General features: G+C 35.8%; 1 protein-coding gene across 9 annotated transcripts in view; it reads right to left on the reverse strand.

Moving 5' to 3' along the window:
* The window catches only part of KIAA1328 (KIAA1328 ortholog), a 355,771-nt gene that overhangs the window by 290,563 nt on the left and 48,543 nt on the right, over positions 1 to 16,665 (reverse strand). For all 9 annotated transcript variants that reach the window (XR_013443327.1, XM_078060413.1, XM_078060410.1 and 6 more), the window contains one exon: positions 6,023 to 6,138. Coding sequence is in view for 8 of the 9 variants with exons in the window: in XM_078060413.1 (XP_077916539.1) it covers positions 6,023 to 6,138 (116 nt within the window). In the remaining variant the exon portion in view is untranslated. The remainder of the gene's footprint in view (positions 1 to 6,022; positions 6,139 to 16,665) is intronic.

A 16,665-nucleotide genomic window follows, 5' to 3' on the forward strand; every position in this document is an offset into this window, starting at 1 on the left:
TTAAGTATATGGATAAAATTTTATAATTTTTTTTTTATTTTCTGCAAACACTTATCCTCAATTCCTCCCTGTAGTTAGCATTAATATCCAAGTATTTTTAAGAGAACAAAATAATCCTTAAGAGAAGTTTAGGCAACAACAATAATAGTAATAATCAGTTCTTTCGTTAGGCATGCTTATTTCTCTATAATACAAATGGAAAGAGTTATTTAATCTGTTATTATGATTTTAAATGACATTCCAGGGTAGTATACAATAATAATGGTCCAAAACCTGCTAAAGTTATACAGCATCACAGAGCAAATAAAATGGTCTCAAGAAGTACAACTTCCACAGCATTAGAGATAATAACTAGATTAGTAGAACTATATTGTCTAGGGCTTGTTAAATTGAGTAAACTGCCTTTATCCAAGAATACGAAATATATTCTGTCACCACAGAATTCAATTTATAAACATAAACAACAAAAACCCAGTATTTATTGAAAACAAAAAGGATAAGATTCATCAGAGCTGATAGGTGCTTGGCAACATACTTCGCTACATTTGTATACCACACTGTCAAACACTGAAACACCCTCTCCTCTGCTAATCTTCATTTTAAGAAGATTAGAATTTTAATTCTCCCAAAACTATTTCCAAGACTAGAGGGTTTCCTGCCTTCTCTTATGATGGGCCAGAAAAATTAATTAGGAAGGAAAAATTTAACCTTTCTTTTGAAACTTATTTCAACTATCCTTCCCCACCCTTCCTACCCACCCAACAGCACTGCACCCAGATCTATGATAGAGACTCCTACAATGTGGTTCCTATCCTTGGCAAAAGTCCAACAGCAGATCATGCTAGTCTGACTCCTGTAGTAGAGATGTATAGTTAAATAGGAAGCTTTGAACATCTCTGTTATTCAAACCAGTGATTTCTTTTTACATAATTAGATAAAATTCTTGTGAACTTTCTCTAGTCTATTTCCAGCACACACATCCTGAGAAAGTTCCTCAAAAAGGAAATGTTTAAAATTCTTTCTTCCTAAAGCAAGGTTTCTAAAATGACCACCCAGGCAATAGGATCAAGGATCTGAGCTATAAGCACCTCTAAAGACCTCTTACTAAGTCCCAATCAGAGAAAAAATGGGAACAGACCAGGAAGAGAAAAAAATTTGTCAGTCCAGTTTCTGGGAGAGGAAAGTCAGACCTAGTTTCCTTTCAATGAGGACCCAATAGGTGTAAGCAGGACAGAGAAGTTACTCTTGCACAGAAATCAGAAGATAAAGCAGAGAGCAGATCACTTTCACTCTCCCGGTAGGCCTTGAAACTGCCTAGGCACTTGTATAACCTGATGAAAGCCATCAGAGCCCCAATGAAGAAAGGCAAGGAAATGAGAAGGCATTATTAGCTATCCACATATTGTAGAAGAAAGCAGAGACTCAGAACTAAGTTCCTTAGTTTTTCAAGGCTAGACACTAGCTTTTCAAGGTTAGACAGCTTACCAGCATGAAAACAGGATTTTGTCTCTAAAGCCACTGTACTTTCTTCTCTATCACTTCCCTTGTGCTGCCAGTCACAACAGCAAACATCAGACTTTACTTTCCTTCTGTAAGCTTTTGATATCATCCTGACCTGAGACATATGTTCTGAAAATACAATTAGCTCAAATATTAATGAACTTTTCTAATGGTTACATTCTCTGTGTCTTAAACTATTACCCGCTAATATGCTTCAGAATAATTCCTATTGGACATATTTCTCTCTAAGTTTCACATTTATCTCTCCTTTCGTACTCATTTAGGTAGGCAAAAATCTACCAGGTTCATCAGACTGCTTGACTTGATGAATGGTATATTCATTCACATAGTTAAGTTCTCAGGAAATAAGCACTGTTCGAAAACTGAAAATTACAAGAATTTTTATGTTTTACAAATAAATTCTCTATTCACTGTTAAGAACAAATCTTCAAAAGCCTGGTCCAAATGCAAACACGTACAATATCTTTTCTCTTTTTCACCAAGGGACTGGTCTGTGTTTGTATAGTGCAGTAAATCAACTGATTAGAACTTTTAAAGCAAAAAACCCATAAATTTAGTATAACACATCTTTAAAATTCCAAAAATCAGAATTCATATAGTTCCTCACAGACTGTAAAGTGATCTAAAATTATCTGATTTCATGTATATGAAAGAGTCTGAATCATTCATGTATGATAGGTAAATGTATCTGTAGTTAAAATTATATTGTTTTAAATTATAACCTTGTTTTATGTTTCTAAGTTTTATAGGGTTTTATGTACTGTAAAATCGTCTATATTAACCTTTGACAGGTTTATGCTAGTAAAGCAGATTTGTACCTGAGTAATCTACTTGGAATAAAAACCATGGGTGTCACTGTTTTTTTTTTTTTTTTTTTTAAAGATTTTATTTATTTATTTGAGAGAGAGAGAGAGCGCAAGAGGGGGTAGGGTTAGAGGGAGAAGCAGACTCCCCGCCGAGCAGGGAGCCCGATGTGGGACTCGATCCCGGGACTCCGGGATCATGACCTGAGCCGAAGGCAGTCGCTTAACCAACTGAGCCACCCAGGCGCCCGTCACTGTTTTTAGATCATATCTTCCTCTCTCCTTTCTTCCACAGTTCCACAAATACCACCTATCTTTTGGTGATTCAAAAAAATCTTAAATGAATTATATTAACTAGACCATTCCAATTTTTGATAATGGTCTCACATTTACACCAATCTTCATTCACAATGATAATTAATGCTCAAGTCAAATCCTTTCATATTGTATGTAAAATGCTTCCAACTGTGACATATGTCTAAGTCTTTGACTTTATTGACATGCCTTTTCCTTTCCTTTTTAGCGTATAAGACAGATCAGGGGTCAGTAAACTTTTCTGTAGAGAGCAAGAAGTAAATATTTTAGGCTAAGCCGGCCACAGGGTCTTTGTTGCAACTGCTCAGCTTGCAGCTGCAGTGCAAAAGCAGCCACAGGTAACACATGAATGAATGGGCGCAGCTGGATGTAGCTGGCACCCTACTGGATTTGGCCCCTGGCAGTAGCTTCCTGATTCCTGAGCCACGTCATTGGAAAAAGAGGAAAAATTGTGCTACTACAATCACCTGGGGTATCTTACTACTTAGGCTGACAGAGGAAACTATTCATAGCCATGCTGAATTTACACTTCAGCACTAAATCCCATTAATCTTGACTCAAAGAGTGCTAAAATGTAATAGTCCACCAAAATTAGATTTAACTTTTCCAGATAGCTACACATTTTGGTTAAGCATATTACCAAATAAATAAGGCCTTAACTGTGGCCAGGCTTTCAAACTTGTCTACTATCTCCCTTTCTCACCTTATTTCCCTACTTTACCCCAATTCCACTGGACATAATACTAATTTCTTTTGTCTCAGGAAGGCCAAGACATCATCACCTCCCCCCGCCCCCTTATATAGAAAAAGGTTTCTATTTCCCCTACTTCTGCTACCAGATAGAGTTAGAGGCTGACTTCATTACCAATCCCCTTCTCCATCGCTGCCTTTCACTCTACAAATTGGACAAGGTAAATGCCTACTTTCTCAGCCCTTCCTGCAGCTTAGCATGGCCACGTAATAAAGCTCAGGATAATAAATATCTCATGGAAGACTACTGGAGGCTGGGGGATTGGGAATATGGGGAGTGGGGTGGGGAAAGCCCTGAGAAAGAGGTCACATTTTTTAAAAAAAAGGAGACCGTCAAGGGCGCCTGGGTGGCTCAGTTGGTTAAGCGACTGCCTTCGGCTCAGGTCATGATCCTGGAGTCCCGGGATCGAGTCCCACATCGGGCTCCTTGCTCAGCAGGGAGTCTGCTTCTCCCTCTGACCCTCCTCCCTCTCATGCTCTCTGTCTCTCATTCTCTCTCTTGCAAATAAATAAAATCTTAAAAAAAAAGGAGACAGTCACAACTGCCCGAACTCCTTCCTCCCCTTTCTTCCTGACTTAGGGCAAAGATGATACCTGGAATTACAGCAACCATTCTGCAACCTGAAATTCCACAACCATTAGAACAAGCTAAGAGAACTGTGGAGATCCAGTGCTGAAAATTTTAAGCCACTGAAGCAATGCCAGAGGCTACTTATCTCCAGAGTTGTTTCGTGGGAAAAAAGCAGACGCTGTAAAATGAGAATTTTTGTTACAAATAAAAATATTCCTAATCTGCCTTTTCTTAGAAGTCCGAGTCTCCATTCCTTGTGACAAATGAAGGACCCGAAATGGCTGAGCACAATTTGTTGTGAGTTCTGACTAAACAGCACTACTTTAACCCAGAGAGAGAAAAGTAGCAGGAAGAAAATCACAAAAGAGGGTCTAACCTGAGAGTTGACAGCCTCGTACAATAAAGTCAATGAAGGCGGTGCCTGGGTGGCTCAGCTGGTTAAGCGTCGGCCTTCTGCTCAGAGCATGATCCCAAGGTCCTGGGATCGAGCCCCACGTTGGGCTCCCTGCTCAATGGGGAGCCTGCTTCTCCCTCTCCTCCCCACCACCTGTGCTCTCTCTCGTTATCTCTGTCTCTCTCTCTCAAATAAATAAATAAAATCTTTTAAAAAATCTATAAAAAATAAAAAATAAATAAATAAAAATAATAAAGTCAATGAAGGAAAAGAAAAGAGAAGATCCAAGATGATTATCCAAATGCTAAAAGTTATAGAAAAGAAATAATTGAGGGGCGCCTGAGTGGCTCAGTCGTTAAGCGTCTGCCTTCGGCTCAGGTCATGATCCCAGGGTCCTGGGATCGAGCCCCGCATCGGGCTCCCTGCTCCGCGGGAAGCCTGCTTCTCCCTCTCCCACTCCCTCTGCTTGTGTTCCCTCTTTCGCTGTGTCTCTCTCTGTCACATAAATAAATAAAATCTTTAAAAAAAAAAAAAAAAGAAAAGAAATAATTGAGAAAGTACACCTTTAGAATTGTGGGGAAATAAACTTTATAAATGTTCTGCTCAGCAAATCAAACCTGAAAATTCTGATTATATTAATTTCCAATTGTGTATTCCTACTTTTTGAAAAAAAAAATTCAGAACTCATTTTTTACAGTTACATTTTTATGCTTTTTCCCAAGTGACTTAATTTACCTTTATGTTTCTATTTCCCTGGTATTCACAAAGGTATAGTTATTGTCCATGTATGATCATTTTTAACACTCGAAGAATCTTTGAAATAATTATTAACGATCAAGTTAATGATGATATTGCCAATAAGGGCACTGGTTCCTTCAAGTATTCATATACTAGGTTAGCTGGCCAATCCTCACCCTAACTTTAGGGACAGTCACTTCTCTTTTATATCAATACCACTGCAAAAACATCCAAAGATAAGTAGCCCAGTCAAAAGAAACTTCAGAAATATGCTTATTTTAACTCGCATATCCCTTAATGGGTAATGAAGTCTTAAGTTAAAATACCAGTTTTTATTTTACTTTCTTACAAATAATGCAATATAACACACACACACACACACACACACACACACTCATACACACACCTCTCTCTCTAGTTCTAAACTCAACAGTCTTCTCCTCCATGAGAATTTTGGTGGTATTATGTTGCAATGTAAACACTTATCAATTATAACATCTACAAATTACAATGGATTTTTTTTTTAATTTTTATGATTCCAGAGTAGAATTCCTGAGGGCTGTCAAAGCTTTAGCTAGAAAGAATGCCAAATACAAAGAGGTTTCAGGCTCAATTAGAGTAGTGGAACAGAATCTAGTAAAGCTCTAACACTACATTTTAATGCCCAAATTTCTTATTGTCTTTTTTAGTTGACAAATATGTGCTCCGCAGTATAATAGCGGCAGCAGAACAGCTGGGTGGCCATATCAAGCACAAAGGAAGTAACAGCACATGCTGTTAAGTGTCGTTTTGATTGCCTAAAAATGGCAGCCCACGCAGATTTATTCCCTGTTATAAATTAGAACAATTATTTCTCTGGAGTTTACATTTTCTTTATGGAAGAGCCAAACTTCTTGCACATTAAAAAAAGGGGATTTTCAAAAAGGATATCTTCCCTTTCTTTGATGATCAGATCATTCTGTTCTTCCAACTGCCTGATCTTCTTCTCAAATGATTCCTGCTCAGCTCGGAATCGTTCTTCGGTCACCTCCTTTTCCTCGCTTACTCTGAAATACAAAAATGAAAAGAAAATGCCTATGAGAATAAGAAAATATGTGCCTAGAGCTGTCATTTACCAAAACTAGATTTCTTCCAGAGGTGTGCTGATTTCTTAAGGGATAATCTATGCTAGGCTTTTTAAAAAATTAACCTCTCATAAGGCAATCTTGCATACCTTCGTAATAAAATATGAATATGATTTTTACACCAAAAATATTCCCAATCATCAGAAGTATCTTAAATATGGAAAGTTCTACATAGAATATAAGTTCCCAAATTGTAATCCAGGACACAAAAATATCCAAACTGAAAACACAGTTTCATTTCTTATCAAAACAGGCACAATCAATTTATTTTGATTTGAATCTTTTTCATATTTTTATTTAAATCCTGTCAATGAGATATACAGTCTATATATCTCTGAAACATTTCATTAAATATACACAGGCAATTTTACTCTTTTCCTTGGTACTGATACCCTGCATTCCTCAGTAGCATATAAGTAATTAGACTAGAATAAAAAGATGGTATTAACATTAAAAAAGGTTTGCATTACAACTATTCTTAGTCCAAAAAGAATTACAAAGTGTTAAAAAACACTGACCAAAAAAATCTGTATCTTTAATGTTTAACTCTGAAAAGTATTCCAACTCGATCCTATCAAAAAGGTGGTTTCTGACAAGAGCACAGGGGGAAAAATCGTTTAAAAACCCCAATTAAACAAGAACAACATTAAAACTGACCTTAAAATGACAACCCTAATTCTCATGTTACTCTGTGCATAGAAATGTTAGCCCTGAATTTTTCTGTTACTGGTGCTTATGCCTCCAAAGAGAGTACAACATTTATCCTACAAGATCACACAGCAATATGTGTAAAGGAAATCCACAGGGACTCCTCTGAGCTCCTGAATTTACTTCCTTCCAGACCCCAGCTCTATGACAGCAATTTCTGAATAACATGAACTCCACAGCCTTTCCTTTGTTGCTAGCCTTCTGGTGAAGATACTTGAAATCAATGAAGTAAAAGAATGAAAATTGGATTTTTGAATGTTTGAGTTGATTGCATCCTGTCTTTGAAATAATTTACATGAAAGTGCATGGCATACAACAGTGTTCAAAAAAGAGGTTTATGTCTTCTTGCTCATCATGACATTAAAATCATTTCCCCAACCCCTATTATTCATGTTTAGATACTATTAGGTCCATGAATGGGACTCAGGCCCTTCCTTCTAAGAAGGTAAACTCTAAAACTGATAACAAGTACAAAGAATGCAGACAACTAAACAAATAGACATATGAGGACAATTTATCCCCTGGTCTCAGGTTATCTTGCGTCCATTGTTGCCATCCCTTTCCAAGGCCTTCCCCTTTGCTGCCATTACTCTCACGCACACTTGCCCTACCTTTCAAAATAATTCCTGCTGCCTCTCAGTTTTTCTAGAATTGTCAAACATTTGAACCATGAATTATTTTCTACCATCTAAATCTTCAATCTGTCAGCCAGCTTCTGAAACACCTTTGCCAAGATACTGTTCCAAATCAAGTAAACCCCCAAAATGCAAAGTGGAAAACCATGTATACATGGGGACACTGGAAAACTGTGCTTATTTCTTTAAGCATCATTATTCTCACTCATGAAGAAAAAAGCTAGACTAGACAATTGTTAAAATTCTCTCCAGCTAAAGTTCTATAATTTCCTTCACTATACTATAAATATCCTAATACTGTATATACATCCTTTATAAATATGGAGAGCATTTGTAAAGGAATAAGAAAGAAGTTCTCAAACATTTGGTCAAGGTGCAAGGCATACAATACTATAATCTAGGCAAAAGATATAGCCATAGGATGAGAGAGAAAGTAGATAAGAGAAATACTAAAAAGCATAAAAATGCAAAATTTAGCATAACATAAGAAGTGACAAATATGTAGGATTACGCATAAAATAAAGATGAGGGGCACCTGGCTGGCTAAGTCAGAAGAGCAAGCGACTCCTGATCTCAGGGTCCTGAGTTTGAGCCCCACCTTGGGTGTAGAGATTACTAAAAACAATAAATAAACTTAAAAAAAAATAAGCATGAAATAAGTGATGCTATATATTGTTAGGAGAGAAAAAGCACTGTCAAGGTGAGAAAATGTAGTTTTCTAAGTGTAGCAAAATCTCTCCCCATTTAGATTGATAAAATCCTAAAGATAAGACGAGAGAATAAAATCTGTAAGTACATAAGAAAACATTTATTTTCATCTACTTATTAAAAAATATTTACTCAAGGGGCACCTGGTGGCTCAGTCAGTTAAGTGTCTGCCTTCAGCTCAGGTCATGATCCCAGAGTCCTGGGATCCAGCCCCTGTCAGGCTCCCTGCTCAGAGGGGAGTCTGCTTCTCCCTCTCCCCCTGCCCCTCCCCCGATGGTGCTCGCTGGCACGCACCTGCACACTCACTCTCTCAAATGCACACTCTCTCTCTCAAATAAATAAAATCTTTAAAAAAATTTTACTGAATGCCTACTATAGAAAAAAATAATCAACGTAACTTCAGTCAGTTACAGGGTATCCAAAAGGAACATAACAATGGCTCTCTATCAGTTCAAGACTATTCTTAAAGGCCCCTATAAATATAAGGAATGGCCCAAAGATCTGCTTCATCAGCAAGCAATGCTCCGGGGTCAGAAAAATAGTAAAAAAAAAAAAAAAAAAGGTAGAATGCCAAGTTTACCTTAACATTAAACTAAACACAGAGACTATCTCTAGAGCCTACCAGGTCAAAACACGTAGGTATTCACCAACATTCACTTATTCCCTTTGTTGGGCCTGAAGGAGATTCATGAAAACTCTAAGGATCATTGAGGGCAAAAATGCTTATAGATATATCTCATAATGCCAGAGTCTACAATGAGCTTTTCCCAAAACATAAGTACTCTATCTAGAAAAATCACTCTTCTAAATTTAGTTTCTGGAGTATGTTTGAAAAATTTGTTGCTACACTATTTATACAGGGCTTTTTTGTTTTAATCTTTTGTGTTATGCTACTATGATTAGACTACTCTTTAGCAATTATTATACTCTGGAAGGTTATAGACTTAAGCACAAAAGGCAAACACTTCTTCTACAGGCCTATCTAAAGATACGTATTACATCTTTGTCGCCTATTAGCCTAGTTAATATGAGCATATATATTAATACAACCTTTAAATGCAGAGGACTTGCCAATAAAACAGTCTCCAGATTTGATATCTACTCTGAAATCTATCTTCTTTTTAAATTTATGTTCAATAATATTTCCCTTGAGGTATATGTATAAGAAAATACCTGGTATTATGATCTACATTTTTCATCAAAGCATTCTCAGACCACAAAGTAACATAAGAAGACCTAATCCTCTACCTCATGTGGAGCATAGAAATTAATTCATTAAGAAAATGAGAATCTAAGCACAGGGAAGGGAAATATTTGACCAACAGGATTAAAAAGTTAAAACTGGCCAACAACTTTGTAATATAACTTGAAGTCCGGAGTTGTGATGCTCCCACTTTGTTTTTCTTTTTCAAGATTGCTTTGGCTATGCAGGGTCTTTTGTGGTTCCATACAAAATTAGGATTGTTTGTTCTAGCTCTGTGAAAAATGCTGGTGGTATTTTGATAGGGACTGAATTAAATGTGTAGATTGCTTTGGGTAGTATAGACATTTTAACAATACTTGCTCTTCCAATCTGTGAGTATGGAACGTTTCTCCATTTCTTTGTGTCATCCTCAGTGTCTTTACTAAGTGTTCTACGGTTTTCAGAGTGTAGAGATCTTTTACCTCTTCGGTTAGATTTATTCTAGGTATCTTACGGTTTTTGGTTCAACAGTAAATGGTATCGATTCCTTGATTTCTCTTTCTGCTTCTTCATTTTTAGTGTATAGAAATGCAACAGATTTCTCTATGTTGATTTTATATCCTGCAACTTTGCTGAATTTTTGTATCAGTTCTAGCAAATTTTTGATAGAGTCTTTTGGGTTTTCTACACAGAGTATCATGTCATCTGCAAATAGTGATAATTTTACTTCTTTCTTGCCAATTTGGATGCCTTTTATTTCTTTTTGTTGTCTGATTGCTGAAGCTCTAGTCGTTAAGACAGTATGGTATTGGCACAAAAACAGACACATAAATCAATGGAACAGAACAGAAAACCAAGAAATGGACCCACAATCACATAGTCAACTAATCTTTGACAAAGCAGGAAAGAATATCCAATGGAAAAAAGACAGTCTCTTCAACAAATGGTGTTGGAAAAACTGGACAGCAACATGTAGAAGAATGAAACTGCACCACTTTCTTACACCATACACAAAAATAAATTAAAAATGGATGAAAGACCTAAATGTGAGATAGGACACCAACAAAATCCTAGAGGAGAACAGAGGCAGCAACCTCTCTGACCTTGGCCATAGCAACTTCTTACTAGACACATCTCCAGAGGCAAGGGAAACAAAACCAAAAATGAACCATTGGGACTTCATCCAGATAAAAGGTTTCTCTACAGCAAAGGAAACAATCAACAAAACTAAAAGGCAGCCCACGGAATGGGAGAAGATATTTACAAATGACATATCTGATAAAGGGTTAGTATCCAAAATCTATAAAGAACTTATCAAATTCAACACCCAAAAAACAAATAATCCAGTTAACAAATGGGCAAAAGACATGAATAGACATTTTTCTAAAGAAGACATCCAGATGGCCAACAGACACATGAAAAGATGCTCAACATCACTCATCATCAGGGAAGTAAATCAAAACCACAATGAGATACCACCTCGTACCTGTCAGAATGGCTAAAATTAACAAGATGTTTGAGAGAATGAGGAGAAAGGGGAACACTCTTACACTATTGGTGAGAATGCAAACTGGTGTGGTGACTCTGGGAAACAGTTTGGCAGTTCCTCAAAAAGTTAAAAATGGAACTACCCTACCATCCAGCAATTACACTACTAGGTATTTACCCAAAGAATACAAAAATACTGACTTGAAGGGGTACACGCATCCCGATGTTTATAACAGCACTATCAACAGTAGCCAAACTATGGAAAAAGCCGAAAATGTCCACTGACTGATGAATGGATAAAGAAGATGTGGTATATATACAATGGAATATTACTCAGTCATCAAAAAGAATGAAATCTTGCCATTTGCAGTGATATGGATGGAGCTAGAGTGTATTATGCTAAGCAAAATAAGTCAGTCAGAGAAAGACAAATACCATATGATTTCACTCATATGTGGAATTTAAGAAACAAAACAGATGAACGTATGGGAGGGGGAATAGAGGAGAGAGGGAAGCAAACCATAAGAGACTCTTAACTATAGAGAACAAACTGATGGTTGATGGAGGGGAAATGGGCAGGGGATGGGCTAAATGGGTGATGGGTATCCAGGAGGGCACTTGTGATAAGCACTGGGTGTTATATGTAAGGGATGAATCACTGAATTCTACTCCTGAAACCTATATTACAGTACATGTTCACCAACTAGAATCTAAATAAAAACTTGAAAAAAAATGCATCTACTTAAAAAAGTTAAAACTGGACAAGATAATATTCCAAGTGTTATTTTGTTAATTATTTACAAGAAGGACCAATACCCTGTTCATGAAGTAAGAAATCACCATTTTCAGCATTTCTTTAATGCCTCAGAGTATTCCTTCAAAAACTTCCACAAAACGTACTCTAATCTATCAAGAAAAGAGAATTTATATCCTTAGAGTTGGATGGTCAGGGTGAAAATTGTGACAAAAGTACTGAATTTCTTTGAAGTCTTATTTTTTTGCTTAAGCATCCCTGCACATTTTGTATTTTTCTACATAAAACAATCTTTTCTATTTTAATATAAAACATTTTCCCACACTCATCTATTCTTAATTTTCTGGTAAAACTAGCATTCTAGAAAAAGATTTATTTTATAGCTTTGCATAACCATGATGTTCTTCCAGATACTCCATGAATGGGTACTTTTACACTAATGTGAAAAGACAAGGTCAAGGTGGCAAAGCCTCTATTCTAAAGAGAATTGCACCTCACCCTATGGTCAACCAGATAAATTTCTTGCCCTGTTTAATGTCTTGTGTTTGGGAGCTGGGTACACTGGTTCCATTTTTTAAATTCTGAATATCAATTTAGTAGTAGGTATGATTTAGAGAAGGAAATATAATAGGACATTTGATAAAGAGAAAGAGACATACTGTTTTCAAGTAAAAGTAAATACATGGTGAAAAATAAAAGAGCTATTATCATTAAAAAATATTTTGGTGCAATCACCTTAATACCCTCTTCACAAATTGTAACATTTGGTTGTTATTTTAAAAGTATCGTCTAAAGGAACACAGATGCTTTAAGAAATCAGAGACATAACAATCTATGTCAAAAGGGCTCTAAGAACTACGGAGTAATATCAAATGAATGTAGTGCAAAAATTCTCAAAAAAAAAAAAATACTAGCAAACAGAATCCAGAAACATAACAAAAGGATTCTATATCATGACCAGTTGGGATTTATCCCAGGAATGAAAAGTTGGTTTAACATTCAAAAATCAATTAATGTAATACAACATATCAATAAAACAAAGGACAAAAACCACATGATCATCTAAGCAGATTTGGAAAAATGAAAAAATCCAACAATGATTCATGATTAAAAAAAGAAAAAAAACTCAAAAACATAAAAAGACAAGGGAATTTCCTCAATCTAAAAATAGGCTATTTATGAAAAATGCATTATCTAATATACCATATCTAATAGAAAAAGATCAAATGCTTCCCCCCCCATAATCAGCAATAAGACAAGGATGCCTGCTTTTGCCACTTCAGCTCATATTGTACTGGAGATTACAACCAGGGCAATTAAGTAGGAAAAAAGAAATAAAAAGCATCTGGATTCTAAAAGAAGTAAAACCATCTCTACTGCACATGACATGCTTTTGTATACAGAAAATCTAAGAAATCCACTAAAAAACTATTATAACTAATGAAGGAGTTCAGCGGGGTTACAGGATACAAGATCAATGTACAAAAGTCAATTGTATATTTATACACTAGCAGTAAATAACCCCAAGAGGAAATCAAGGAAACAATTCTATTTATATTTGCATCAAGAAAAATAAAGTACAAAGGAATAAATTCAACAGGAGAAGCAAGATTTGTACACTGAAAGCTAAAAAAAACACTGTCAAAAGAAATTAACAACCTGAATAAATGGAAAGGCATTCCATGTTCATGATTGGAAGACTTAATATTGTTAGGACTGACCTTCAGATTCAACTCAATCTCTACCAAAATCTCAGCTGGTTTATTTGCAGAAACTGACAAACTGACCCAACTCTAAAAGTAATATGGTAATGAAAGGGACCAAAATATCTAAAACATTCTTTAAAAAGGAGAAAAAGATGGAGGACTCACATTTTCCAATTTTAAAACTTAGTACAAAACCATAGTAATCATGACAATGTGGTACTTGCATGAAGATAGACACAGGAAACAATGGAACATAAATAAATATTCACATTTACGGTACATTGATTTTTCAACCAGGGTATAAAGAAAATCAAAGAGAAAGAATAGTCTTTTCAACAAATAGTGCTGGAACAACTTGCTATCCACATGCAAAAGAATAAAGTTGGACCCCTACCTCACACCACATAAAAAAAATTAACACTAATTGAATCAAAGACCAAAATGTAAGAGCTAAAACTATAAACTCCTGGAAGAAAATAGAAACATACATCTTTGTGACCTTGGATTAGGAAATGGTTTCTTAGATATGTATAACATCAAAAACCATAATCTATGAAAGAAAAATAGATAAATTAGACTTCATCAAAATTAAAAACTTTTGTGTGTGTGTGTTTTAAAGATTTTATTTATTTATTTGTCAGAGAGAGAGAGTGCGCGTGCACACAAGCAGGGGGAGTGGGCAGGCAAAGGCAAAAACAGGCTCCCCGCTGAGCAAGAACCCCAATGTGGGACTTGATCCCAGGGCCCTGCATCATGACCTGAGCCAAAGGCAGACACTTAACTGACTGAACCACCCAGGCATCCCAAAAACTTTTGTGTTTCAAATGACCCCTTCAAAAAAGTGAAAAACTATGCACAGAATGGATGAAATTTTTGCAAATAATATATCTCATAAGGGACCTGAATGGAGTATATAAAGAACTCTGAAAACTCAACACTAAAAAGACCACCTAATTTAAAGCATCAGAATAGACACTTCTTCAAAGAAGATACACAAATAACCAAGAAGCACATGAAAAGTTGTTCAACATCATTAGCCATTAAGCAAATGCAAATTAAAACAATTAGGTACCACTGCAAAACCACTAGGAAGGTATAATCAAAAAGATAGTTAAAAGCAAATGTTGGCAAAGCTATGGAGAAACTGGAACCCTCACAGATTACAAGTAAGAATGTAAAATGGTGCAGCCACTTTGGAAAACAGTCTGGCAGTTCTTCAAAAAGTTAAACATAGAGTTGACATATGACCCAGCAATTCCACTTCTAATACACCCAAGAGAAATGAAAATATATGTTCACAAAAAACTTGTGGACAAATGTTTATAGCTATATTATTCATAATAGCCAAAAAGTGGAAGCAACCCAAATGTCTATCAACTGATGAATGCATCAGTCAAATGATAAAAATGCATATTGTTTTTAAAACACTAAAAATAAAACATATTTCCAAGGAACAAAGCATAAGAGATAGTATGATATATAATGCTTAAAGAGGTGAGTTATGTGATCATTTACATTCATGGTTAAATGTGCACCCCAAAGAAGTTAGCATTCTAATACTCACTGATTACTTCTTTTAGTTCGTGTGTATACTCAAGTGTATACTCATTTCACGAAGTAGCCATATTCTTACTACTACAATCTGACAAGGACATTACAGAAAACAAAAATTATGGTCCAATCTATCTAATAAATATAGCTGAAAAAAAAAATCCAAAAAGAAAAAAAATATATAGGCAAGGCAAATCCAAATCCAGAGATACAAAAAGATAATACATCCAAGATGAGTTTATCCCAGGAAAGCAAGAGTTATATAAGAGTTGAAACTTGATATAATTCACCATGTTAATAGAATAATGGAGAAATCTTCTATGTTCATCTATAAATACAGAAAAGGCACTTGTCAAAATTCAACTGATTCATGATAAAAACCTCTACAATCTAGGGACTGAAGGAACTTCCCCAAACTAATAAGGAGCATCTATAAAAACCTACAGTTATTACAAGGATGGAAAAAAAGAACACTTTCTCCTTAACCCTGTACTTAAAACATAAAACAAGAGTGTCACTATTATTACTTCTATTCAATATTGATTGGAGTTCCCAGTCAGTCCAATAATGTAAGAGATCAAAGTAAAATGTATACAGGTTAGAAAGAAAGAAGTAAAATTTTATGTGCAGATAATATGATTGTGTATGCAGAAAACATTAAGGGAACTACAGAAGATATATTAGAACAGGTAAATTTAAGAAAATCACAGTGTTCTTGTGGTAACCAGCCTCTAAAATGGGTCCCAGTGATTCCTGTCTCCTCATATTCATGTCCTTGTTTAATCCCTTCCCCTTGAATGGACCTAGTGACTCTCAAAATTGACTGGATGTTACTTCTAAGATTAGATTACAAATGGTAGTGACTTCTGTCATTATTACTTTTGCTCACTCTGATGGGAGCCAGTTGCCAAGTTGTAAGCTGCCATATGGAGAGGCACTTGAAACAAGGAATGGAAGGAGGCCTCCAGCCAACAGCCAGCAAAGAACTGAAAAAAGCAGTCTTAGAAAGATATTACTGGAAATTGAAGAAAGGGGAAGCACTGTATGTGGTGACAGAAAGTTTACCAATATCATATCATCTTTAGTAATGTGGGAAGTAGGAAATGTGCCTAATGAAGTGGGTAACTAACATATCTAAGGAGATTTCCAAGTAAAGTGTTGAAGGTACTGCCTGGTTTTTTCCTGGTGCTTATAGTGAATTGGAAGAAAAGATAAATTCAAAACCAAAATGAGTCAGGATTTCATAGTTCCAAAGATTCTCAGCCTCTCCACATAGCAAACCTGCTAAAAGTAAGAAACATCTTCAGAATAAGTTTCAAATCCAGGATACTACCAGGAAAAACAAGCTCTAGAGATAAAGCCAAGGGTTAACTTGTTAAGACCTTAGAATGATCAAAGTTGATGCCACAGTGTAGTCATACAAAAGGCCCTGTGAAGAGATGAATGGTGGGCCTCACCAATCCTCTCAGTTAAACAATAGGGCCTCTGGTTTAAAAATAAAGGGGGGGGGGGCTCTAGTATTTTAAATGGCTAAAATTTCGTGATGTTAGGTAGCCATAGATAACGTATTTTAACATATTAGTCATTTTAAATTCTTCATCAATTTCAACTGTATCTGTTTCTGTTGCTTTGTCTCTTTTGCACATTTTCCCTTGTCTTTTCAAATGCTCGTAATTATACTGATATCTGGATATCCTGGATAGGACAGTAGAGACT

Source organism: Halichoerus grypus, chromosome 13 (assembly GCF_964656455.1).
Source record: "Halichoerus grypus chromosome 13, mHalGry1.hap1.1, whole genome shotgun sequence".
In the NCBI taxonomy this organism is placed as follows: Eukaryota; Metazoa; Chordata; class Mammalia; order Carnivora; family Phocidae; genus Halichoerus; species Halichoerus grypus.